The following is a 27,703-nucleotide window of genomic DNA, read 5'->3' as shown; positions in this document are numbered from 1 at the left end:
TTGGTCTTTGGTACCGTTCAAGTTATTCTTTTTATATTTAACAAGGCTCGCAGATTTCTATTTGCTGATTGCGGATTGAATTATGAGTTAGAGATATTAAATTCTTAGATATACTTTACTCTATATTGAGTTTGATTGTCTAGATGATTCTCTAGAAAGTGTATTGGAGTAAGTCCTCTCAGATTTCCAAACGAGTTGTTGGGTGTGGTTGTTAGACCCCCACATTTTCAATTGGTATCAGAGCATGCAAACACATTAAAGACTTGATAAGTCTGTGTTTGTAGTGATCTGAGGATGGAAGATATTGTCTCTGATAAATGCATCGCCAGAAATAAAAGTTATGTTTCTATAAATTCTATTAAAGAGAAAGATTTGTCAATCTCAAATATAGATGAACCTAGTGTTCCAAGGAAACAAACGTAAATTGACAAGTGTTACTCTAATAACCTTACTGATAGTCTGACTGTGAAGTTGAAAGAAATGCAGCCAAAGAGAGTGCAGTGATTCTAAAACTTGTTAGAATCCAGGATGATGATGTCAACCGTTTGAAACACAAAGTCAATGTTCTTGTTGGTATGGTAAATGAGCGTGACTCTCGTCTAAAGGTCCTTCAATATAAAATGTCTTAGTCTGTTCTTCACGAACTCTACTTGAGAAAAAACTCAAAAGGGATGTTTTGGAAATTGAACATCTTTTAAATAAACTCTCTGTTCGAGAATATTGCAAAGAGTCCACCATACCAACTACTTCTGATTTAACTGGGAAAATTTCTGGTTCAGAAGCAAAATTGAAATCCCTTCCAGTTGAAAAATATGTGCTTGTGTCTTCTTCTAATCAAGGAATGTCCATCTTACATGGAAGGAAGAAGTCTCTCAACGATGGTGTTGAGTCTGTTCCATCTAATCACTCAGTTGATCAGAAAGTGTGTCTCTTTTGTAATTCAAAGGATCACGTTGAACAAAAGAAGAAATCTAGGTTGAATGACAATTCTTTTATCCGTCTTAAACACGCCTTGGATTTAATTCTCAAAGGTGTAACTGACATTCGTATAACTAAACCAATTGGTTTTAGTACTCACCTTGTATACTCTACCAGGAAAGTCAGTTCAAGATGTTCTTCAAATGTTCAATAACGTAACAAACTCCCCAACGTTTTTTGTCCAATAAAAACTCATGGAGTTTCCTCTTTCAAAAAGGGAGATAATGTTGTATATGATGTGAAAAAGGTATCAGAAGAAGAAGGAAAAAATGGAGGTATGGAAGACAACTTAAAAATGATTATTGAATGATATAAAGATATCATCAACAGGCTATCAATTCCCTCTGGTCAAAATTTTTCTGGTAAGAATCAACACTATGCGTCATACCTTGATGATAGTAAGTTTTGTGATAACTTTTCACATCATAATGGTTTTCCTCCAAAGATAAGGAAAAACAGGTTTAACCGGAAACAACGATCATTTAATGAGATCAAAGCTCATACTTGTGCAAATTAATCACAAGGTTGAAATCTACCTCTTAAGGAAAATCCTAGTAGAGTGAGAATTACTCAGGTATACTTGAGGGCAAAATTTTTTCTGATTCTCTACGCTATTTTCTTATCGTTTTTAGCTGGATGGTCTATCACAAACATCTCTGCGTAAGTATTTGTGTCTTGCTTTGGCAATTTCTTGTTTTCTTATTTTCTCTTTGAAAATTTGTTGTGTCAAAATTGCTACTTTTTTATGCTCTAAATTTTTCACCTTGTGAATATAAAATTTATTGAGCATAATTCTGTGAATTTATTCACGTAGCAAAAACCTTGGTGAAGAAACAATACTCCTGATTGTTTGGTTCTGGCTTGGGTTCTTTACGTTTTTAAGGGTCAAGGTTGCGTTCGTACGAGTACCTATTATTTGTCAAAGACCAGCTTAGGAAACCCTAAATCATGTTTCTTGTGAAACCTTATAAATTCCAACAATCTTTATGAGAGTTCGCATAATCTCTCTTCCTGGTTTTAAGAATGGGGTCTCCTTCAAACCCTTGGAAGTTACCAGCTGATTCAATTGATGATTCGATTTACTTGGAATTTGTTTTAAAGAAGAAAAGAACCTTGGTAAAAACTGACGAGCTCGAATCATGTGCCTCATGCTATTATGTGTTTTCTCATCAAGATCGAGAAAATGTTGAGATAGTCTCTGCTGAAGTGGTTCATGATTTTCTCACTAGTCTTGGGAAGACTCAACTGAAGCTTGAGAACACTGTAAAGGATCTTAACATGCTATGAACTGAGTTGAAAAAGGTTAAATCTTACCTTGTTCTCATGAAGTCACATGTTAAGGATTTTCTCAATGAGGATATTTTCTACGAAGATGCAGTTGATACCGTCGGTCACAAGCCTGGAAGTCCTGAATCGGCTAAAGCTTCCGTACCTGAACTCTGAGTAGTGCTTGTGTTTTTAGAGTTGTCTTTGATTTTTTCTAGTAAATCTTCTTATGAGAATTTATTTCTTGTATTTTTTAGAAGAATAACTAGGGTTTGAAATAGCCATTATTGTGAGTACACATAGCTATGTCCAACGTTTTCATCTTCATATTTTTAGATTTATTTATTTAAATTCTAATCTTTTGGAAGATGATTTTTGCAATTTTAATCTTTATGATTTTATATATTGCAAATTATTATGGGATATGTTGTTTACGTCCGTGAACTTGTGATTGTCCCATACTTGTTCAAAAGTTATCTCTATTATGTCGATATGAAAGTATTGATAAAAGATAGAATGAACTTTTGACAAACAAGAGTTAATGCCTTTTATGTCATTATGCAAATATTTATGGAAGAAAGGATGAACTTTTGTTTACAAGGATTATGTCTATTATATGTCATTGTGCAAATAGTGATGAAAAATAGAATGAATCCTTCTATATTCCGCAGTACTGGTCGATCTCCGATCCACATTTTTTATGCACATACTGTGTTGCTCCGTAAGTTCTCTTATGTCCAGCATTACCAATTGAATTGATCATTTTTCTGGTTGATTTAATTGGGATTTTTGGATTAAAATCCATGTTTTCATGTGATTTGGTTACATCCAAAGAAATCCTTATTTTCTTGTAAAAGCAAGGTCGCCTTTGTTGTTCTTTCGGGAATAGCATATTATGAGGGAGAGTTCTTAACTGAACTTGTGCTTAATTGACAAATATTTGTGGGGAGTGCGGTTGTGGAATATTATAGGGGTTATCTTGTATCTTTATAAACTCCTTGATGAATGCATTTAGCTTCGGCTTTATATTTTCATCTAAATAAGTTGGTATGTTATTCTCTTTTGGTCATGAAGTATCTCTATGAAAATTTCATGAGGATCCCACTAGTTTTCGTACCTTTGCCAATTTATATTGACAAAAATGGGGAGAATTAATGTGTAGTTTCATACTACAAATACATATGGTTTACGGATCATTATGTAAGGGGGAGTGGTTTCATGTTGAGATGAAGTATTGACTAAGGGGGAGTGATACATATCACCATAGTATTTTTGTCAAAGTTGTGATATAATTGAACTTTGATGTTGTGTAATAATACTATGACATTGTATAACAATGATTGGGAGCATTTGTTTTCTCATTGTTATCGCTACAGATCTTCAACAACTATGACGCTGAGTTGAACACATTTATAATGATGGAGTACTTGGAAGTGACGAAATTTTCGAGTCGTGTTGAAGATGCCAAGGAGATCAAGCATTTGGATGAGAAGCTACAAATTTCTATCTATTTTGTAATCCATATGTATTGATAGTTTTGTCACTAAAATTGACAAAGAGGGAGATTGTCAGAGCACTACTCGGTCGAACTCGCATGCGTTCCTATCTCGAGAATGTTTGTCAATGTTAGTGATCAAAACTATAAGTCTTGATTTCTAGCCTATTTATAGATGTCTCGGACTAGGACATAGATTGTGTAGTTGAGCTTAGACTTCACGGCGTTCATCATTTGAAGATGAAGAACTACTAAGGGGAGCTTGTGGAACTTCATCTACAAAAGGTATATGGAGACTTAAACTCATCTATCACTTGGAAAGTCTATTTTTACTCTATCTTCTATATACACATTTGAGATTTCGAGCTGAGTTTATCTCGTTTACATATTTCTCGAAATATGTGTTGGCAAGCTTTCGCTTCGACCAAGTTCATCTTATATCATGTGAAAATTTCCGAGCAACATCTTACATGGTTTGTGTGATACAATTATTTGGTGTAAACTTGGAATGTTTCGTTATGATTATTTCAGTATCTTGAAAATTGCTTTGATGCTAATAGTGTGTGAAAACGGCTATTATCATTATAGAAGAAAGTTTCAATGATTGAAATAAGAGTTTAGAACACTTAACCATTATTGGATATGTCATGTTGTGCACTCTTGTACATATGTAATCCATGTCCGGGAACCATAGTATGCGTACCCGTTTGCGTACTGGCGTACAGGTTCATGTCCGAGAATTTCTGCTGGTTTGATAAATCCGGGAACCTAAGTATGCGTACCCTTTTGCGTACTGGAGTACAGGTTCATATCCGAGAATTTTCGCTGGTTTGATAAATCCGGGAACCTAAGTATGCGTACCCGTTTGCGTACTGGTGTAACTCATCCTCAGTCCGGGTATTTCAAGTATGCGTACCCGTTTGCATACTTAAAGGTTAAAGTTCTAAAATTGGTTATGAACATGAACATAAACATTTATATAATAAGGAATGAAATCTTTGCAAACCGTGGCTATAATGTTCATGATTGATTTGAGTGAATCAAACCTATTTTTCTTCAATTGTGTTCTTGTATAATTCTATGAGAATACAGAAATTCAACAACACTTTAACTAGTTTCATTTGAGTCATTTGAACTAGTTATTGTTAAGATGATAAGGTTGATATGAGAGTAATCATATGGCTAACCTCGGTTAACTATTTGTGAACCAACATGGTGTACACGTTTGGGTACGGTTACATAAACCCAAATGAGGGTACATTTCATTTGTGTGTAACAAGCTAAGTTCGATCTAACGGTTGAAAGATATTAGCTTGGTTGAATCAGGTTTTTCATCTAACGGTGAATATTGAATGCTTTGTTACCAAGGTAACTTGGATTGCAAACCCTGATTTGAAAACTATATAAAGGAGAACTCTAGCAACTGGGAAAACTAATCCCCACACCTCATGTATGTTACTAGTCGAGACCTTGTAGGTTAATTACTTGAAAGACTTCATTGAGATTGTGAAACCATACCCAACTATTTTCTTTGCAGTTGTGTGTCCTAATCTTGCCCGATTCTATCTTATTGAGTACAATTGAAATAATTGACTCGAGATTAATTTCTTCGATAGGCAAGATAAAAGTAATCACAAACATCTTCGTCTCATCGTTTGTGATTCCACAATATCTTGTTTCGCTAGTCGATTAAGATTATTGTGAGGTGATTGATAATACTAGGCTGTTTTTCGGGAATATAAGTCCGGTTTATCAATTGGTTCCTGTTCACCTTGATTTATCAAAAGACGGAACAAAAACTCTTGGGTATTTTTGTGGGAGAAAGATTTATTCAATCTATAGACATTTCTATGTGAGACAGATTTGTTTATCAAGTCTTCCACTTTGGGTCGTAGCAACTCTTGATTGTGGGTGAGATCAACTAAGGGAATCAAGTGCGCAGTATCCTACTAGGATCAGAGACGTAAGGAACACAACTGTACCTTGAATCAGTGTGAGATTGATTAGGGTTCAACTACAGTCCAGTCCGAAGTTAATTGGTAGTAGGCTAGAGTCTGTAGAGGCTTAATACAGTGTGGTGTTCAATCTGGACTAGGTCCCGGGGTTTTCTGCATTTGCGGTTTACTCGTTAACAATATTATGGTGTCTGTGTTATTTCTTTTCCGCATTATATTTTGTTATCTAATTGAAATATCACAGGTTGTGCGTTAAGATCAATCAATTAGAATATCCAACCTTTGGTTGTTGATTTACATTGATTGATACTTGAACGTTGGTATTTGGTACCATTCAAGTTATTCCTCTTATATTCAATCGGGCTCGCAGATTTCTATTTGCTAATTGCGGATTGAATTAAGAGTTCGAGATATTAAACTCTTAGATATACTTTACTCTAGATTGAGTCTGACTTTCTAGTTGATTCTCTAGAAAGTATATTGGAGTAAGTCCTCTCAGATTGCCAAACGAATTGTTGGGTGTGGTTGTTAGACCCCCGCATTTTCAGTAGGGATTTAAATTTTTATAAGAGGAATGTGACACCAAAAGATTATCTTTAAATTATCCAACGTTTGTATCTTTTTTTTTTCAAAATGATGTTACCATGTCATGATAATTCCATTCTAAACATGTTACCGGATCCTTCCCCACTTGAAATTTTGGAGGTAAAAGAAAAGTTTGAAAATTCTAGTTTTGAGGTTGAAGATGATGATGAGGATTTAGATGATGATGCTGATTGGGGATGACTTTCATAGGATAAACATTCATGTGAGACAGCTGCATCACATTATTGTGGACCATTATAGATTTTTTTTTTTTTGATAAAAGGAAAATTTATAGAACTAGCAAAAAGGAATTACATTGTTTCCATTATAAATAGCACTAGACCACTTTTCCTTACTAGACTTGTCCCATAGTCAGTCTAGAATCAACATGTACATACAAATGTTTGTTAATGAATTTTGCTAAGTTGTCCGGCTAACATATTACACGACCTCCGAATATAAACAAAGGAAGAACAAGCAGAAAAATTATTGGACTTTAAATCCTGTCTAAGAATAGCTTTTGAAGTCCAATTTACACCAAAACTGTTCTTCTTAATACTGTTTATCACATTCTGATTATCACTAAGAAATATTAATCTTTTATTTCCCCTGATTCGATCCCATCTTGTAGCTTCTCGGCAGGTTCTGGATTCAGCTTCTTCAGCACTGGTGCACCAACCTGTACCGCCTGGACCATTATAGAAATGATTAGCATTACAGTTATGCCTAACACAACTACTTTTTTTTTAGAAAAAAGGGGAATATATTGAGAAATAAAAAAACTTCAAAGTCAGAAAATGGGAACATGGTTTCTTATTACCACATCTGGTTGCCTACTATTTTTTTATCAAGGAAAAACCTGTAAGAATTAAGCTTTTATTAATAAGTAGAAAAATAACATGAAAAGGATTTTATGAAAACAAGTTTTAACTAAGTCAAGAAAACTAAAGAACTGAAAACTCACATGTGAAAAACAATGATAGTCTGATCTATTTCCACAACTAAGAAAGTATCACTGCAAATATATGAAAATGATTGAAAAAAATAATCTTAAAGTGATGATCATAGTTTGAGGGAGATTTGAATAAGGATGATGACCGAAAATTAATAGAAAGTTTATGATTGAGTTAAGTCGTTTTCGCCCAATTTGCAGAGCATTTTAAACTAATGACCGACTATTTTCTAGAATTAGGTATTTTTTGGTAACTTGGACAAATATTGGCCACGGTGCTTAGGGAACACCATTTTTCCTCCTATAGTTTCGAGTCCAAATTTGTATATTTAACATACTCTTCTGATTGGTTGATTATTTAACTAATGGTTTCATTACCCTCCATGTTTAGAATCTTGACCCTCATTATATAACTCCCTAAATTAAATCAATAATAGAGATTGAAATGTTATGTACACACTTGTTAAGGAGTGCGCACAAATGTAGACTCCATAGTTTCACAATCTTCCTTTACCCACCTACATAGGTTGGAGGATATCCATCAACTTGTACAATTAGATGGCTCTACTTTCTCAAATGTAGCAACTGCCACTGATCACTTTGGCTAGGCTCTAATTTATTTTAGGGAACATTATCTATATATCCTTATTATGAGGCCCCTTGCAAATATACTCTTATGAGCTTTACAAATACCCCTAAACTTAATACATTACTAAAATACCCTCTTTTGTGTAGTGTATATACAAAACCACTAAAAAGAAAAAAGACTACCTCTACTGCCCACCACCACTGTCCACCGCCAACTACCACCACCGTTGTCCACCTGTGCCCACCACCACCGCCAACCACCACTGTCCACCAACGCCAACCACCACCACCGACGACCACCACCGCCAACCACCACCACTGTCAACCAACACAGCCACCGTTAACCAACACCCCCAATGTCCACCACCACCAATATACCCCACCACCGCCACCAAACACACCGTCGCCGCCAATAACCGCCACCCACCGTCGCCGCTAACAACCATCGTCGTCCACCAACATCACCGCCGCCAACCACCGCCGCCGACGACCACCACTACCATGTGGAGTCAACTTGCTGAAGTTGTATCCATATCGGAGGCAACTAGCTCAAGTTGTCTCCACTAAATAGTGTCCATACCGGAGGCAACTAGCTCAAGTTGTCTCCAAAAGTGGAGGCAACTAGCTCAATTTGTCTCCAATAAATAGTATACAGGAACAAGTTGCAAAAACAAAATTGAGACAACTAACTCAAGTCGTCTCCGAATATGAGGCAACTAGCTCAAGTCGTCTTCAAAAGTGAAGGCAACTAGCACAAAGTTGTCTTCAAAAGTGGAAGCAACTAACCCAAGTTGTCTCCAAATATGGAGGCAACTAGCACAAGTTGTCTTCAGATTTGGAGGCAACTAGCAGAAATTGTGTCCAAAAGAAAAAGTATACACAAATGTGTGAACCTGGTTTGACTCGAACAAACATTTTCTGACATATAGTCAAGTATGCTACCATCGCACCACAGGTTCGTCGAGATTACTCTAAGATGTATGCATAAAGATGATTTAATTTACCACTAAAGGTATACCTTAAATGAAGGAAAAAATAAAGTCGCGATTGGCACCAGTTCCGCACAAGAAAGACCATATTTCCTCTTCAACAGAGACCATTTTTCGGTGGCAAAACCTGTAGCATTGTTGGGAAGGGGATAAAAGAAAGCGCCTTAATACAGGAGATCAGCAAGTAAGTACAGATAAACCCAAGATTCTGAAATATAGTTGTCTTAAGAATTAGTACTTGAATCTGTCCGGACATGATTTTGTTAAAGGTTCCGACATCCACGACCTGAAATGTTTGGTATTTCTTGTTCATTAGCAGGGCACGTTTTTCAGATCTAGCAATTCCGTACTTGGTTGTGTCGCCAAATATTACCATCCCGGGAAAGAAGAGTAACCAATCTAATAAGTTGATTGGAAAATGCTTTAGTGAAACCATACATCTTAAAACCATGCCCTAACCTAAATGTGTTTACAAAATACATGTTTCTTAATCTACTGTATACTGAAAATCTGTAACTATTAATTAATTAATTTCAAAACAGTACGAATAATTAAGTATTATCAACTTACCAAGAATGTGCCGGAATTTTTGAACTTCTAGTGAGTTTTGAATCATCTCAGGTCCTTTGAACACTTATTTACAAGAAGCAAACAACTTTTGCAATGTCATCGACATTGTTGGTTTCTTACATTGTTTTGTTCTTTTTATACATCTCTTCTTCTTAGCAATACTGTTTCCAAGTACTGTTTTGCTCAAACAGCCAACTCACCCATCAACTCTGGTCATGGCACTACTATTTGTACAGGCTTCGGCAAATCCTCACTCCATTAGGATCTTGTTTGCTACCTGCCAAATTTTTCCCAGTCGAAAACTTTATTCTCACAGTTATTTAAACTTCGATAAACTCCAACACCACCAGTCCCTTGTCTCGCTTCTCTATCTCAGCATCTTCTGCAGTTACCCATTTGTTGGTATAAACCCATCTCAGTACCACTGGTTTCAACCACCTGAATAACTTAACATCATAGAACAACAAATTCCAGTTCCATTACCAAAGTCCTGTCATTGCCTAATTATGTATGTTAAAATCCCTTCGCGGCTCAGAAGCCGATTCCTTCCAACTCCAACAGCATCCAGGATCCATACAAAACAACACACAAGTCCTAAATTCTCATTGTTTCATCATCGTATACCACCAAAAGTTGCTAACCATGGCAGCAGTTGTCTTCTTTATCTACCTGGTCTTCTTAACTACGAATGCCAGCAACTGTTTGGAACCATCGACAACCACCATCACCACTGCAACCATCCTCCATCTACTGCACGGTTCATTATACAAACCAGCAACCATACCTAAGCACAGCTCCCACTTCCCTATTAATTTGGCATTGTTGCTGCCACCATCTTCATATTATTTTTGAATGATGTTGTAGTAATGAGGTTCAAACTCTCGGACTTGTGAAGATTCAATTTAAAGATTTAATAAAATTATATACAAAAATATTAACAAAGTGGGCGAGAGATAACCAAGACACTGGATTCCACTATGACGCAAAATTGAATGATACATATTTCAAAACTCTAATTATCTTTTAAGACTCTTATTTCTTAATTCACAAATAATCTGGAAAATTATCAAAAATTAATTGTATCCCCTAAGCATTGATTATCTAAACAAAGCATAACCTATCTAATTGAATCACAACTAATGAAGAAAAATTTTGCAAACAATTAAAAACTCTGCAAAAGCAGTGATTGAGTGAATTATAAAATATAAATTAGAGAGAATAAATGATTACCAATTATTCATGCGTAAATAGCTTCCTCACTGCCTTGGTTGTGGGAGAAATTATCCTCTCATCATGTTGGAAACACGCTCAAAAGTTGATTTCATTTATGCTCAAAGATGGGTTTACAAATGATGAAAAGGGAGAAATAATTCAAAACCGGGTTTGTAACAATTATATTTGTTACAAACCAGAGAACTACGACCCTCGGCTGTCACTGTAACAAATAAGACTGTCCAGCGACAGTCGCTGAAACTGTAGCAAAATAAGACTGCTCAGTGTGGGTCTTATGTTCTTCGCGTTCTTCAGCAGCACCAGAAAAATGGCAGCTCTGTAACTTGATTTTTTTTCTTCTTCTCTGGCTCTCCTCAGACCCCCCAAACTCTCGACACCCTTCCATGATACCTTGTGAACATATTTATACGTGATTGCGACATTGAATCTCCTCCATTAACTCCAAATAATCTTCTTTTACTCGGGATATTTTTGTTCTTTTTTTATCAATGATTTTGATTTTTACGCATCTGCAGATAGATTAAATTCCTTATAAATCTTCTTCACGTTCCAAAGTGTTGATTAAGGCTTCCAAACACGTGCAGTACACGTTTAGATTCACCACAACTCGTGTAAGCTCATGTTTTTCCTCCAACTCCCTGTTTGGATTAAACCAAGTTATCCAGACAAATTTGATCGAAACAAACACCCATACTAGCTTTGTTAGGACATATCACAACTACCCATAAAGTTTCAGCGATTGAATCACACAAAAACTCCTCCAAAATCCGATCGAAAACTCTGTCATTGTTGCTGTCATTTTTCCCGCCTTTTTTCATTTTTGAATTTTTGGAAGAAGATTTCCTCCCCTTAATCATGTACGGGTGTCCCTTTAGCACTTGCCTTGGGGTGCAAATAGTATTTTTGGGCGTAAATAGTAATTTTTCTGGGATTCCTTCAGCGCATTTCTGGGGTGCCTTTAACACATTTCGGGGGTGTAAAACACCACTTTTCGAGCCAATTTCGCCGCAAGAGCTTATTTTTCCAAAAACATAAAACACCATAATAAGTACGAAACGAGTACTAACAATACAGAACATTGAGGACAAATTAAACACAAAAATGTGTCTATCACATCTACAGTACTACCACTCTACTGCTGCTCCTACACGACCAATATTGATGCTTTTATCACCAAAACCATCGCCTACACTATTACAACAGAATCCACCACCGTCACCTCCATTCCAACAACATCTACCACCACCACCACCACAAGCACCAGATCGAAATACAATAAAAGATATTGTTTTACTAACTGAATTATATCATAAAAACACATCCAACATATGCGAGATTCAAATCAAATGGATATTTTTAGGGTTTTTGATACAAACCTGATTCATTAATCTCTGGAATTTGGATGGCTTTGATTCTACATTTCAACTTGAAGTTGCCATAGATCGAAACCTAAAAATCACATCTCTCAATCGCCTGAATCTTTGGATGGTACTGAAATTACTGATATTTTCGAATTCAGAAATCACCTGAAACTGAAATTTCAAAATCCGAAATTTATTTTATGAAATCTGATATGAAGATGATCGAGTAGAGATGGTACTGGAATTGTGGCGGAAGTAGTGGTAGTGATGTAGTGGAGGTGGTGTTCCAACGGTGACGGAAATGAAGATGTTGGTGGTGGCTGTCTTCGGTAGAGGAGGAGACAGAGAGTAGAAATAGGATTTTTTTCATTTGGTGGAAAAATTAGATCTAAATCATTATGTCGGTGAGGACAGACTTGGTATTTTTATTTTCAAAAAATCTCTTTCTAAAAGGAGAAGGATATTTATATAATGGATAAGGGTATTTGTGTTGGCACGATGAAACTGGTTTGTAACCAGTTTCATCGTGCCAATTTTCAAATATTTTTTCTTATTTATAATTTACACAGGATGTATCCAGTTTCATCCTTGCTATTTTTTAAATTTAAGCTAGGATGAAACCAGTTTCATCCTTACTATTTATTTATTTTTTGGCCATTTCACCCAAATTATTTTTTACTCGTCCATTTGAACCGTGATTTAAAAATATTTGGACAAATGACCCATTTTTCGTAATTGAAGCATGCAAAAATTACTACATTGCCTGGCAATTTTGATGGAGACCTCAATATAATTTGGGGCTCTTAATTTATTTTCATCAAAAAGAGACAAGAGGTGTCTAAAAATGGTAAAAGTACTAAACTGCCATTCTCATTTCATTCTCGGAACACAACATTCACAACCGGCAGTATTCACTTAATACCTGCCAATTTTAACAAGTAAAAATCTAGTCCAACGATTATTAAGATGAAAACAGTTAGATTTATGAAATCAAATTACATCGACGTAATAGGCAAACGCGCAACAAGCTGCACCGCAAGCCCTTTTTAAATTTCCAAATCCTATCCTTTTAAAAACAAAGTCTCTCGAACCGAGAGTCATGACATTACTGTGCATGACTTTCTGGACTCTCTTGAGGAGTCCAACCGTCTCTGGAGACAAAAAACTAAATATATCAAAAGATAAATGAATAAAGGCATGCCCATTATCATGACATGCTTTCTCATGTTTCGCTATCTTACCTGAGGCAGCCCTCAGTACTGTTTGCCCGACTGTAAACGTTCCGTTTCCAATGCCAACTAACGGAAAAACCCTAGTAAGGTTAACACAAGCATTTTTCCGTTAGCCCGCCCAAAAATTAAAACATCCGCCGGCCTGAGTGTCGATCTCCCTTCGAGTGGATCAGTCAAAAAGTTGACAACCGCCTCTTTCTTCCCTGAAATACCAGCTCTCCACCGTACATCATAAGAAGTGTCCCTCACATGATCATGTCTATGTTTAAACCCAGGGTCTATCTTGCAATGAACTTTATGTTCCCCATAAGCGTCCAAACACCCAGTGATACAAGCAGGACAACGGGTGTCCGATGGGTATAAGGGGATCATCAATCTATATTTAAGGATGACCCAATACTCCACGGGTGACATCTTCTATCCAAGGACTTTAATTGGAATAGCGAAGAGGAAATCCTGGGCATGCCCTGCTTGCATACAACCTAAAAATGCTTTTTATCTGTCCGGCAAGTCATAAACTATGTCTATGTCTTCAACTACTTTACCAAAAAGAACAGACGCCAAAGTACTTTGGGCTTTAGTGGGGGCGATGTCTTCGTTGGTAAAGCTGCTAAAGTCAAAATCAGGGAGAGTTTCTTATAACGTCATCAAAGCCTTGTTGAAGTTTTCATCCATGCCTTCTACCTCCCCACTCCTTAATATATGATCCTGTAATCCCCAGGTTTGGACACGTGATGCTAGGAAAGCATATTGGGAAGCCTCACTAGCAGTGTATATGCCAAGCCCTCTGTATCTAATTGGAAGTGTAGATAACCTTCATTGTAGCTCTCCAAAGAACGGACCCCCACAAACCATTATTCCCTCAATCACCTCTCTCAAGCATTTATAAAAAAATGTCCACTGCCTCCACGGTGTATTCTGGATGGCAAATACGAAGTCCAAATAACATCTTGGAAATACCCATGCACACACGTAAAAGTAATAATTCACTATGAGGATCACGAAGCTTTGATAAAACCTACTGTTTTTTCTTTTCTCTTGATGGCAAGACCCTTCACAAACCCATCATTCAAACTGACTGCTCCTCCCAATAATTTAGTTCTACTGTTTCTTCTTTTCTCTTGGTGGCAAGACCCTTCACAAACACGTCATCCAAACTGACTGCTCCTCCCAATAATTTAACACCATTATTTGGTCTTAAAATTTCGGCAGGAAACATCTCATCCCTTAACTTTCGTCCATCACAAGAAGGCCAAAAAAATTCTGCTTTCTTAATGTTCAAAATAAGCCCCAATGTTGACCCTTCCGTCTGAACAACCATAAGAGCTTTCGTTACTTCTGCTGTGTCATCAATAATAGTGTCATCGTTTAGGTACCAAGACTGTAGGGATAATGTATATTTCTCGTTTATTTTCCTTACAAGCTGGTGGAGCACCAAAGCAAATAACAACGGTCCTAATGGGTCACCCTGTTGTACCTCACAGAAGAATAAATATGGTAGTCCCCCACATAAAGTGTTGTGGGCTGCCCATATAAGTATTCTACCCACGGTGATATGGAAGGGCATGACTTGCGCACCTCGAAAAGCATAGCCGTATGGTCAACAAGGTTGAAAGCATTTGTGAAGTCCACTGTTAACATAGTAAGCTTATCATCCCTCTGGTGTTTATTGACAAACCTGTTCACAACATGAAGGATTGCCTCCACACCCCCAGAAACACCTACCCCGAACTGATAGTCATGTAGGTATTCAACCATGTCCTTTCCTACCCCTTTCAAGCCACTTTGGACACAAGACGACGCAAAATCGTTCCAACAGCGATTGGACGGATACTCTTGTCCGGCTTAAGAAGAGGCGTTAAAGGAGATGACGCAATGAACTCTGCAAGGTTAGGTGGACATCTCCCACAGAGCCACAAATTAACAACCACTGTTAACGCATTCAAGAGGTGTTGTGCCCGGAGACCATCCCTGCCACACGAGGTATCCTTAGGGAAAGATTTTATACAACTTAGAATAGTCCCTTTTATGCTACTAAAGACGTCTCATGTAGTGGAATAGATGGTTTCTGTGTGGAGGGGGCACAGTTGGATGTTTATCCTCAAGGGTTTTTTTAGTATTCGCATTGTTTTGCGCCACCCCTGATGAACTAATGGCCTTCATCGCAGCAGTAAAATGTCCATCTGCGACTTTACATAAGCAGGTTGTGGCATTAATACATAATCTGTTATTTTTTTTTTCGTGTCATCCTCCTCATTCACAACGCACCTTGTCCCGAACACCTTTAAAGGAAGAAGACCGTATAACCCAAAAACTCACAAGAGAATAGAAATTATGAAGAAAGGGAGACAAGTCGTGTTTACGAGAAAGAAAATCAGCGTGGAAAATAAACAAAAAAGAAAAGAGAGCAAAAGGACTCGGACACCCCAACCCCACTCTAAACCATCGAGGTGGTGGTGGTGGGATGGGAAGAGGAGGTGGTTTTTCGATGATGGTTTGGTTTTCAGGCGGAGGTTTTTGGGTTTTTGGTTTTTAGGGGGAGGTATTTCATTTTTTAATTCTTTTTGAAGGAAATAAAATTATATATTTTTCAAAAAAAAATTAATAAAAATGTAACAAAACTGTATAATAATAAAAATAAAAATAAAATTAAAAAATAAGATAATTGAAAAAATAAGATAATAAAGTACTAACAACATATTCGATTAACTAACACTAATTAATTAGGAACAAATTAATCATTAATATAAGTCATTATCGAAAATAAATGGATATGAGATTTTCATAGAATTACTTTAAAGTGACCATATTTTATTTGATTATATAACCCCAATTTGGGTAGCCCTCAAAATGGCCTGGCTACATTTATCCATTGAAATTGTAGAATGTTTAACATTGACCACTGACATATCCTATGGTAAACTATGAGTTAGAATCTATGTTACAAACTGAGGTAATTAAAGACGGGTAGCTCTGGGTAGATACAGCTTAATTATAAATATTTTCTTGAGCATACTGGACCCAGATAAGCCCGGCTAATTTATGGTGATTATTTAGGGCTTATAGATTTCCATATCCACCCAATGGAAAAGAATTCGGGGTGTCTAAATTTGCTGAAACTACCAATTTATCCTCTAAAAAGTATTAATACTACAAATTTACTCCCATTAACTCTTAATAATAAAACCTAAAACTGAAATCAATTTCAATTCCTAACTTAAAAACCGACCGTTCTTCTCTTTTTCTCCCTCTTTTTTCCTTTATTTGAAACCAAAACATCGTCGATCATCGACGATCCAAAAACGATTAGTCGGTGTTTTTTTCATCTATATAATGACGAAACGAGTGAAGCATGCTACTAACCGGAACTATCCTAGTACGAGTAATCTCGGAATTGTTCAAGCGATTGGAAACAAACCGAAGAAGAAAACGGTTGAGGAAGACGAACCATCTTTGATCGCACAAGAGGAGGAAATGGGTCGAATCAGGTACTTTTCTACTAACCCAATCCTCTATACTAGGTTTTAGTAACTTGCAATCACTCAAAAATCGATAATTCTGATTTCAAATTTTTTCGGGTTTACCAGAATCGGTTTATGTTATTGTACATGTGAATCGATTGTATTAGGAATCAGTTGATGTTCTGGACCACATACCCTGATTGCCTGCATGTGTTTTCTGGTTCGAGAAATTTGAACCAGAATTAGACAATGTTAATGTCCACATAGCCTGATTATATAACTGTAGGGATAATCGTTTTCCTGTAACTTTTTTTCGCTAGAATCAGATTACATATGTGTCCACATAAACCGATTATGCAGCCTTTGTTTCACCACTGTTTAGCCATAATCGGATTTCATTTGTATTTAAAAAACCGATTGTTGATGTGCAATGTTAGAATCGGGTTTTATAACAGTATCGAGTAAACCGATTCCTGCAAGAAAAGTTTCCCAATTTTTCTGTCACTTTTTCTTGTTAGAATCGGATTTCATTAAGACTTATATAAACCGATTGTCGAGGTGTTATGTTAGGAATCGGAGTTTAAATGTGTATCGAGTAAACCGATTGTATACCTTCAATTCAAAATTATGCATTCAATTCCATTGTTGTTTGTCGCTTATCTCCGTATTCTACAGGCCAAACAAGGACAAGCAACAAAAGCAAGCCGAAAATAAATATAAGAGGAAAAATGACTTTGATTCTCGTCATAGTTTGGGACCTCGTCGAAAGGGTGATAAAAATTTAAATGCTTCCCACCGGAGGGGCTCGGGGAGTAAAGCCAAAGCGATCTGAATCAATGACCCGCCACCTCAAAAAGGAGGTGTTGATAGAGAAGTTATTGAAGAAAAAAGTGATGAGGAAGAGGTCAATGAAGAAGAAAGTGGTGGCAAGGAAGGTGATGAAGAAGAAATTGGTGGCAAGGAAGGTGATGAAGAAGAAAATGAGGAGGAAACTGATGAAGAGATAGGAAAAGTTTAAGAAAAAGTGCAAGAACAAGTCCAAGGAGGAGAAGTTCAACAACAAGTCCAAGGAGGAGACACTCAAGGACAAGTTAACACAGATGGTAAGAAAGATGTCCCAAAGAAGAAGAAAGGGGACCACATGCCCGACCTGGCGAAGATGTTTCCTCGTGTCCCTAATGATCGTATTTACGGGTTACCCGGTGATGGAGGACGGGTGTAATGGGGGTATAAAGAGAGTTGGGTCGCAGTCGTCTGTCATACTATAGTAACTACCTAAACCTTATGTTATGTAACATAAAACTTATTATCCGTATAGTGTTTTGATTATTTTTCATCGGATTTGTTTTTTTGTAGGATCACAAGGATGTCGTTCTTCTTATGAACCCAGGAACGTCAGTCCAAATGATGAAAAATTGGCCAATGCAAGCCATAGAATCGACCGTTGGGGAAGTTGAGGAAGTAATCGATCTAGTCAAATCTACGGGGTTGTTTGCTGCGGTCGAGAATTTGGATCTTGTTTACGACAAACCTCTTTGTTCCGCCTTTGCCGAGAGATATTACGGGGAAACGGATAATTTTCATCTTCCGTTTGATGCAAAGTTCATTGCCGGGCTAAGCATAGATGGTAAAGCCGTGAAGCACAAAGAGTACGCGCAAGAGCTTGAGTGGGACAAGATTTACGCGTTCACCAAGGAAGTGTTCCGATGGGATGAGGAGATGACCAAGTCGCAGATGCTAGTAGGAAAATCAAACCAGAGGATATTTCATCTCTCGGAGTTGAGGGACCTCTTTAGTGGAACAAAGAAACTTCGTGCTGAGGCAAAAGAGGTAACCAAGGAACGTATCTTCTCCACGGCCAATGCGTGTGTCCTCTATGTCCTGGTATCTGTTATCTTTCCCGACGTTTCCGGTGCCCGTGTGAACGCCAACTTTATTCAGCTGTTGCAACCATTTGACAAGATTCACAAATACTCTTGGAGCACTGCCATCCTTGCACACTCGTTGAACGAGTTGAGAAAGGCTTCTAGGCTGACATGAACCAAATCGGAGGGAATATGGATTTTCTGCAGACTTGAATATATTTGCACTTCCCAATATTTTCTAAAAGGGCTTTGGAGAACAGGGAATGGGACGGTAACTTTTATGGATACATGTACACCTACAAGAGTAAGGAAAAGTCCCAAGATGTGAGTTATCTGAAGTTGAGACGCCAGTTGGAAAACTTGACGACGAAAGATGTTGTCTTTGGCCCTTAGAAGAATGATTTTGCCAAAGAAAAAGGAAAGATGGTTGGGGGAGACGAGCAAGCTCATTATTTTGGGCCTTTGTTTCACCCAAGAGGATGTGCAACCCGACGAGAGTCGCAAGACAATGTGGATACGTACAAAAAATCCCAAAGGAACACAAGAAGTTTCAAATCGATGAGAAAAGAACCAAGTCATTTGATAATGATATTGATATTGTTCACGACCCTTTACCATCATGTAAATATTGGGATGAGAGAAGGTACAACGGACATGCTATGGATGGTCGATTGAGAACAGATGATGAGGCAATTCTGAGTTACATGTCGTGGTACCTCAATATTTCGCATACTCGAGTGATACGAGTAGATGAGAGGCCCCGGATAAAGGACAAAGATGCAGTTCTCGAATTCCTGGTGCGTATTATTTCTCAATTACGGTTTCGTTAATTGTTTTAGCATTATTTGTTTAATGTTTGTTGTTCAAAATAGAAACAGAGAAGACGAGTCGGGTACTTGATAACCCAAGCACAACTAGCTATCAGGGAAGGGAAATATGTTAAGGCCAATGAAAAGTTGATTGATGAGTTGAACAGTCTCGAAGATGTAGAAGAAGGTGCAAAGTTTGGGGAACCGGTGGAGGAGACATAGAAAAAGAGGAAGAGAGTCGCCTCAAAAAAGAATTTTGAAAGTGCATCGAGCAGCGCCCAACCTGCTAAACGAGGACGAGGTGGTCGTGGACATGGTCGTGGTGGGGATGTTGATGAATAAATGGTTTCAAACTTATGTCTTTAACTATGGATAGTTATGGTATCAAAACTTATGTCTTAAACTTATTGTCGAATTATGTTTGGTTATATTCCTAGTTTATGAATGACTGAATCTAGTTTCTTTTGATAATTGTTTGTGTTTTTCTAAGACGCGACAAAAGAACCAACTACAATATGTGTGTGCAAAAAATGCATGATTCTGGAAGTTTTTTCTGTCACAATCGGTTTACATTTACCTGTATAAAATCCGATTCTGGCAATTCTCCAGGGGAACAATTTCAAAATCGGGTTCTGAAGGTGCACCACATAGACCGATTCTGGAAATTTTGTTCACCTGGTTTTTTAGTTTTCATAATCGGTTTATAAGGATATTTCTAAAGTCCGATTCTGAAAAAACAAAAAAAAAAAATCAGTATTTTGATAACCTCAATAATCTGTTTATGTGGCCATCCCATGTAATCCGATTCTTATGAGGAAAAGTGACAATGTTCCTGTATCTTTTTTTGACAAGAATCGGATTACAAGTGACACATTAAAAACCGATTATGGAGCGGCAGATTTTGACAACCTTTATAATCGGTCTATGTTGGCATCACATGTAATCCGATTCTTGCAAGGAAAAGTGGCACCTTCTCTGTAACTTTTTTTTGCCGAGAATTGGATTACATATGCAACTTTACATCCGATTATTGAGAGGAATATTTTATACTCACTCCGTTTCAAAATAATAGGCATGTTTGTGTGTAAATTGAGGGAGTATGATTTTGCAAGGACACAATAAGTCTATTTAGACATCCCTAAATTCTGATTGTGTGAATTGAATTTGAAAAAAATAGTCGTTGAGTCTTTATCTATATAAAGACAACCTCTTTGAGCCACTCCCGCATCACACACTTAGCCTAGAAAATGGAATGGGAACCGTATGAAGATTTGTGTGTCGTTAAATCGTTTGCTAATACGTTCCGTGAACGTCCGAATGAAATTTTATTCAATGTTTTAGAAGAGAGTTAAAGAGTTCTTTTACGGGCGTACCGAGAATCCGAAGTACCGCAAATGGAGAGACTTGGCATTTCGATTCAACTACATAAAAAGTGCAACGCGAGAGTATGTTAAAGTTAGAAATATGGTGTACCAACATCATCCACAAGCTCCTCTTAGGGAAAAAGTGAGTAATCCCATAATATTTATACTTATGTCATCGTTAAAAGTTCGCATACTAACATTTAAGAATTCAATGAATTTCAGCTGGAACGTTTCAATGAGCTTTGCAGAATTCGTAATGGGGAAACTAAGTTCATTTACCACAAAGAATATACAACGTTGTACCGACGTGCTCGGAGGTTCATTGACGAACATTCGATGTGTCAAATTCTAGAATAGCCATACTGAATCCTATATATGTAATGCGCTAATTTACTAAACTATGTAATAAATATTTTTTTCCTTAAAGTAAGATATAGTCGGATTATTTGGGCATATGTAAACACCGATTCCGATAATCTGTTTATTTGGGTATTGAAAAAACCTGATTCTGGGTTTACTTCATCCTTTGAAAAAACTCAACCCAAAATCGGTTTACAACTGCACTAACATCAACAGATTCTGGATCGAGTTTTGAAAAACAAATTAAATTTTTTCAAGTTTTATGATGAATTAATGGTAGTTGATTTCGGGGTTAACTTGATTAAACATCATTTAACCTCCCAATTCGCACTAATGAATCAGGATAGTTTTGCCATTTAGTAAAATAATTGGATAAGGGACTATTCATTTTACTTCAAAATATTATTTTTTTGTCTTGTAGTCGTAGGCCCAAAATAATGGTTGTAGACCCCAAATTAATCAGGCAGATAAGGCCATCCACTGAGACATCAAAATTTGAGGCAACCAGGTGTAGTAACTTAGAAAAATAGAAAAATAAAAGTAAAAAGGATTTGTCCTTTGTAAAAGCAAGAATATTGTCATGTTAATCTCGTTAACAACCTTGGCAGAAGCTTCATGTACTTTTGCCTCTTTTTCTGTGCTAGTACCGTGCTCTCTATTGGAGGAATAATACTTGTTTTATAGCAGAGCAGAGCAGTGTACGGGTTCATCCTGCCATATTTGATGCCCATCACCCAAACAGAGAGAGACAAGGAGCAGAATTAAAACCCACAAAGAAGGGAGGAAGCAGCAGAAGAAACCCACCACCATCAGAGAGAGAGGATGAAGGCAAAAGCATCATCAAGTAGCAGTGGAGGAGGAGATGGGATGAACGGATCAATTACAGAAAGAGTAGCATTAAGGAGTGCAAGTGAAAAAGAGAAAACAAAGATGAGAGAAAGGCAAAGAAGAGCTATAACAACTAAAATATTCACTGGTCTTAGGAAACATGGTGGTTATAATCTACCCCCAAGATCTGATATTAATGATGTTCTTCGTCAACTTGCTCGTGAAGCTGGTTGGTTTATAGAACCTGATGGTACCACTTATCGCGTTCAAAATCATCATCAACAACTTTCTGCTGCTAATCCCCATTTCAATACCACCACCACCACCACCATTACTACCCCAACATCATCTTCACTGAGCCAACAGCAGCAACAGTATTACTACTATTGCAGTACTACTAGTGGTACTCCAACTCCTACTAGTAGTTTTGGAGGCGGGTCAGGTGAATGTTCTACTACTGCTTCTCCTCATCATCACCATTCAACACCAGCACCTCTATTACCACCACCACCACTGCCACCTGTCGGATCTCTGAACAACCAAACACCAGATAACCAGATTTTCTCTCCAGCTACTACTAATGAAAATGGTGATAACGGTGTTCATCCGAGTTCTGTCTACTTTGGTATGCCTAGTTACTACAACAACTGCGATGTCGGTATTAATGGACAGATGAACATTGGTACTACTACCAATACTGCAGAGATGTCGTCAATGGAGATGCCACAGCCACTACCAAATTTACAACAACTGTATTACTTCCAACAGCAGCAACATGAAGATCATCAGGAGACCCTAGCATCAAATCTGAACACACCAATAGCATCCCCTCAACATCAGTCTTCTACTCTAGCCTGATAACTATACTTCCACTAAGAATTTCCACTACTTCAGTGTGCTCAGAACTAATATTCATATGTTCTTCAAGGTATCATCTATTTGGTTGAGTCATGTAAAAAACGCCTCAAGGAATAGTTTCACTTTTTGGGTACAAATAAGAATTTCCAAATTATGTCTTTGTTATCGGTTCTTAATTTCTTATTATGTCTTTAACCAATTCTAATTTTTTTCCCTGGTCATTTTAATGAAGGAAGCTAGGATTTTGGAATGCTGATGACCTTTCATATTTTTAGTTTTAACTTCAGTCTTTATCAGCATTAACTGATTGATTGATATGCATTTAAACAGCTTTATTACTGTAGAATGGAAGGCATTTAAACTGTTACATACAGGTGCGTTTGAATGTTGGTCTGGTTAATTTTAGATACCTGCCCCTCTGGTTGACAGTCTGTTTTCAGTTTTTTTTCTGTCTCTGCTTGTATTGGTAACTTTAATACCCCTCTCTACACTGCCAAAAGCATTTTAAACACTACCTGACATTGGCAAAAGGGACTCACCAGAAAACACAAATATTATCCCCCGGACCCAATCCCAAACAGTTACTTCTAAAATTTGAAACCCTTACCTCCCAGTGTTTGAATAACAGTAATTGAACTCACTTGATATTTGATTCCAAAAAAGGAAAAGACCTTGATTAAATCACAACTTGAATCATCTAAAATATGCCCTTACAAGATAAAGGATAAAAATTCAATCTCCATCCATATAAAAATTTAACAAAGATATACTACGGCGTTCTGTGCCAAGGTTGTCGGTAACTAACTATTGGCATGAAGGATGTACGACCTACTTACCACCTAATGCACCTAATACACTGTCAGTGATAAAGATTAATTTGAGAAAGTTATCTTCTCTTCCAAAATAGACCACATTACCACTTTACCAGTGAAAAAAAGCAAAAAAAATTGAAGCAAGGGTAAGTAAAAGCTAAACAGACTATACTGCAACAAAATTCATAACCACATGACTCGATTATGAGCTCAATATCACAAAAAATATGGTGAGATGGCAGTTACAGGTGATATAGCAATAACAAGGTAGCAATACCATGAAAAGAAATTGATTGCGTTGAGGTTGCAACAATCGTGGTGGTAATGGTGAACCATGAGGTGGAAACAGTGATGGTGATCAGGCAGTAGGGGACAAATACCAGATCATGAACTTCTTATCCATATAACTATCAGGCAGATATAATGTTTGAGCAACATAATATAATGATAGCATATGTTCCATGTGCGGTGGTTGGAAGGAAAAGGTTTATATGATCGTTCGAAGAACTTACAGAAACAACAAACGCGAGAAACAGTTCATTCCCAAAGGTCTACCAAGATTGTATTATAGCATATTGTTTATAAGTAGACATAAATGTGCCCTCACTGAAGAGCTCATAGTAGTTAACAACACTGTTCTGCTGATTTTCTGAAAATCTTTTTGAAGAAAATGAAGTACACTTACAGACTTGTCTTGTCTTATACAGCAATGCATATCCTGAACAACAACGTAGCATAAGATTGTTGCCTTTAGGATTTCAAGCAGTCTTTGAACAGTAAATGTGCTTCCGAATAGTCATCAGCTGGTCTGCATCAAGATAACCATTAAATTATGATCACCTACATGTCTTTCGTTACCCAGAGGAGTTGTCACTGTGGATGTCTGAACGGAGCAAAAAAAATATTAACCAACACCACAAATGCTGAGCAAAAGCAGCAGACATGCCAAAACAGTCCTACTCAAGATCACTTACATTGTTCTTCTTTCTAGGTTTCCTTCTAAGTGTAACCTGGAATTTCCCCAGCCACTGGGGCCAGCTCATTCTTACCAAACTTCTCTTCGTCAAAGAATGTGCCACGAACTACTCTTCCACCAAAGAAACGACCATCAAGATCAACAAGTGCCTTGGTAGTTTCCTCTGATCTCTCGAACTGCACAAATATCCTAACTGCCTCGTCTACTGGGAAATCTGGCTCTGTAATCTCAAAAATCAGGACCCTAGTCACCGTTCCATATTTTGCGCATTCTGATGCTACCTCATCCTCTAGCTCATCATCCACCTCCCCAGGGCCCACCTGTAAATGAAATAGTAAGTTAGCAAGAACTTGTACAGCTTTCCAAGATAACAAGGCTGACGCGGAAATGCACAACTTTCAAAACAGCATTTGATACATTTAAGGATAACTGCTCCATTCCAGTTTCACTTTATTTCAATAAATATACTTTTGTAAGTGAAAGGAAAAGATAGTGCATAAGTGCATTAACTTCAGTGCTGGCCATCAAAGTACTAACTGGAGCATGAAAAAAAATTGGGTGTCTGCCCTAACACAAAGGTACTTCATCAAGTTATCTCAAGCATAGAACACAACCTCAAACTTCATTTGGAGAGCAAAATGCTAATGCAGCAGACATCAGCTAATGGATCTAGATACAGTACCCATTCATGGTAAACCTCTTGACATTGTAGACATTGTATCTCTTACTTCACATAACCTATGTCCTTAGTTTAAGCAGTTTCGTTTCAACTCTCAAGTACACAGTCCCATCAATTGCACCATAATAGGTCTAAACAGCGGAAACCTAACAAATTCATCACCAACCATGTCATGTAGTGCAAGAAATACAGGTTTCTGGTTACCCTTAATCAAATGAGTAAAACTAGTCATACATGACAAGATTAAAAGAGCTAGTCTATTTTCTTCTTTTCCTTCTTATTCATTCAATCCCTCCATTCACTTGTCAGATCTTTCTAAAGGAAAAAATGAATTCAAGTCTTGAAGATTGTGCAATCACGTGAATACAAGATATGGGAAATCAGTCATAAAATGTTCTTCACCATATAGGTTACATTTATTGATGTATTGTATCCCGTAGTGAAATTATATGTAATCTAATGGAATTATTTCAAGAAGAGGCATACCAATTGAATATTATGGATGTAATGCATCAATTATGGATGTAATGCATCATACAGTTATAGTTCAAACATCCATGCGTGCTTAATTGGTCAGCAAAAGTCGTTAAAATACATAAATGCCTAAACTAAACCCAATCAACTGATCAAGAAATTCCCTATTTGTATTTTACAAATCACCCTGCCCAAAGAACAAAAATTAGTTTCTACACATGGAGTCACGATGATCGTTCAACACAATTTGTAGGTTCTAGTTGGCCGAAGCTTAAGAAAGGGCAGATATTCAAGAAAGCACTGGTGTAGTATGACCATTATGACTTGTCTCTTATTCTATACGCATCAGACTAATCAGTGAAAATCTAAGCTATAATTGTTTATATCCTGATATATAAACATGCATTCTTGTATGCTGTTGAGAGTTGACAGTAGTACTTCATAATGAAAAATTAGAGAGGGATATACGCTTACCATATTCCGGAGCAAGAGAACACGAGTAGGTGCACCATTAATGTTGACACTCTTTGGTTTCTTCTCTGACTTGGGTTCACTAGCATTCACAATCACGCCAGCACGTCTATCTGTTTTCTTTGCCATCAAAGGAGTAGTTATCCCCTGCTCCTGTTTCCCAAGTCCTTGACCCTGCTTCCACCCCATCTTTGCCATCATCTTTTGTGCTGCAGTCATTTGCCCACCTGCTCCAACACCTAACCCAACAGACCCTGACTTCCCAATACTAAACCCTCCATCCCCCTTAGACGTCGGAGATGGTGATCTCGGTGCAGATGATCCACCCATATTCCCGCTCATTGCTGCTCTTCTTTTCCAAGCTTCTTCACCAGATATATTCAATGGCGCTGGTCTTGAACTTGATTCATTAGAACCCCTTTCCCTTTCTCTCTCTGCAGCTTCCCTTTCTCTTTGTTCCCTCTCCCTCTCTCTCTCCTCTTCTTCTTGCCGTCGTCTCTCAATCTCATTATTCATTTCAGCTTCCACAGCCTTTCTCTTCTTCTCTCTTCTATACTCCTCATAATCATTAGGTCTAGCAGGATCATACTCCTCCATTACATTCGACGTAACCCCAACTAATGCAGGTTGTTGATTTGTTATTTTCGGCAGTCTCACTCCCTCATCTGGCATCACCACCGAACTAACAACAACAGGCTTGGGGGTCTGTGACAAACTTTGAGTTTTGGGTTTCATCTGTGACAGTTGTGATCTCAAAACCGACTGAGGTGGTGTAAAAAGTGACGATGATGTTTTCCGTAATGCAGCCGGTGCAAATTTTGCACTACTGGACCACACAGCAGAGTTACTACTGGTGTTGTTTTTGCTTTTTTCTTCATCAGCTGAAGAAGGGGGTGGTAAATCCCCGTATAACCCACCTAACATTCTATCTCTCTGTGTAAATTTACAGAAATCTAAGTCTTCTTCTCAGATACTATACCAACCCAGAGCTTAATAATTAAAGGTTTTTAGGTATGAATTTTGGAATTTGCAATTGTTAGGGTTTAGACAAAACTGATAATTAGTTGTTCCAAAAGACAAGAGATTTCTAGGGTTAGGGTTTACGAAACTTACAGGTTCGCTTCGGCGGTGATCTCCGGAACTCTCCAACAATTTGTCTTCTTTCAAATGAAACAATGAAATCGTCGTGATTAGTTGTTTGTTTCTCCTGTGTGTTGAGTTTTTATCTCCATTCTCAAGTAGAAGAAGTCCGTGTTAGGCCTCCAAAGATTTACAGGGAGTTTGGCATCTTCCCTGTAATCATAAGGGGTGTCCTAAGACATTGAAATGACTAACATACCCTTAACCTAATTTAATTTAAAACCAACCCAATAACTACCTGTATATATAACTACCACCTCCTCCCACCACCACCTCTTCCGATTATCACCACCACCAACCACCGATTATCACCACCACCACCGCCGATTACCACCACCACCTCCGATTATCACCACCACCAACCATCGATTACCACCACCACCTCCGATTACCACCACCACC

At 37.5% G+C, this 27,703-nt stretch overlaps 2 protein-coding genes across 4 annotated transcripts; one reads left to right on the top strand and one right to left on the bottom strand.

Annotated features, from left to right (window-relative positions):
• Positions 1-21,885: 21,885 nt before the first annotated feature.
• LOC113291822 (BES1/BZR1 homolog protein 2-like) lies at positions 21,886-22,749 on the top strand. The gene has a single exon (XM_026541312.1). The coding sequence runs from the start codon at positions 21,886-21,888 to the stop codon at positions 22,747-22,749; it is 864 nt and encodes a 287-aa protein (XP_026397097.1).
• Positions 22,750-24,033: 1,284 nt separating this feature from the next.
• On the bottom strand, positions 24,034-27,085 carry LOC113290149 (DNA-damage-repair/toleration protein DRT111, chloroplastic-like). Of its 3 annotated transcripts, none has more exons than XM_026539690.1 (3): positions 26,165-27,085; positions 24,536-24,857; positions 24,034-24,369 (listed from the first exon to the last, which is right to left on the bottom strand). In XM_026539690.1, the coding sequence occupies exons 1-2, from the start codon at positions 27,083-27,085 to the stop codon at positions 24,561-24,563; spliced, it is 1,218 nt and encodes a 405-aa protein (XP_026395475.1). In that variant the 3' UTR covers positions 24,034-24,369; positions 24,536-24,560. The 3 variants fall into 3 exon arrangements, with proteins under 3 accessions (XP_026395475.1, XP_026395474.1, XP_026395473.1); XM_026539689.1 differs by having other exon boundaries at positions 24,098-24,444; XM_026539688.1 differs by having other exon boundaries at positions 24,098-24,857.
• Between the last annotated feature and the right edge of the window lie 618 nt (positions 27,086-27,703).

Source organism: Papaver somniferum, chromosome 6 (assembly GCF_003573695.1).
Source record: "Papaver somniferum cultivar HN1 chromosome 6, ASM357369v1, whole genome shotgun sequence".
Classification (NCBI taxonomy): Eukaryota; Viridiplantae; Streptophyta; class Magnoliopsida; order Ranunculales; family Papaveraceae; genus Papaver; species Papaver somniferum.
Note: the sequence above shows the minus strand (reverse complement) of the source record. Positions and strands in the feature narration are given on the sequence as shown.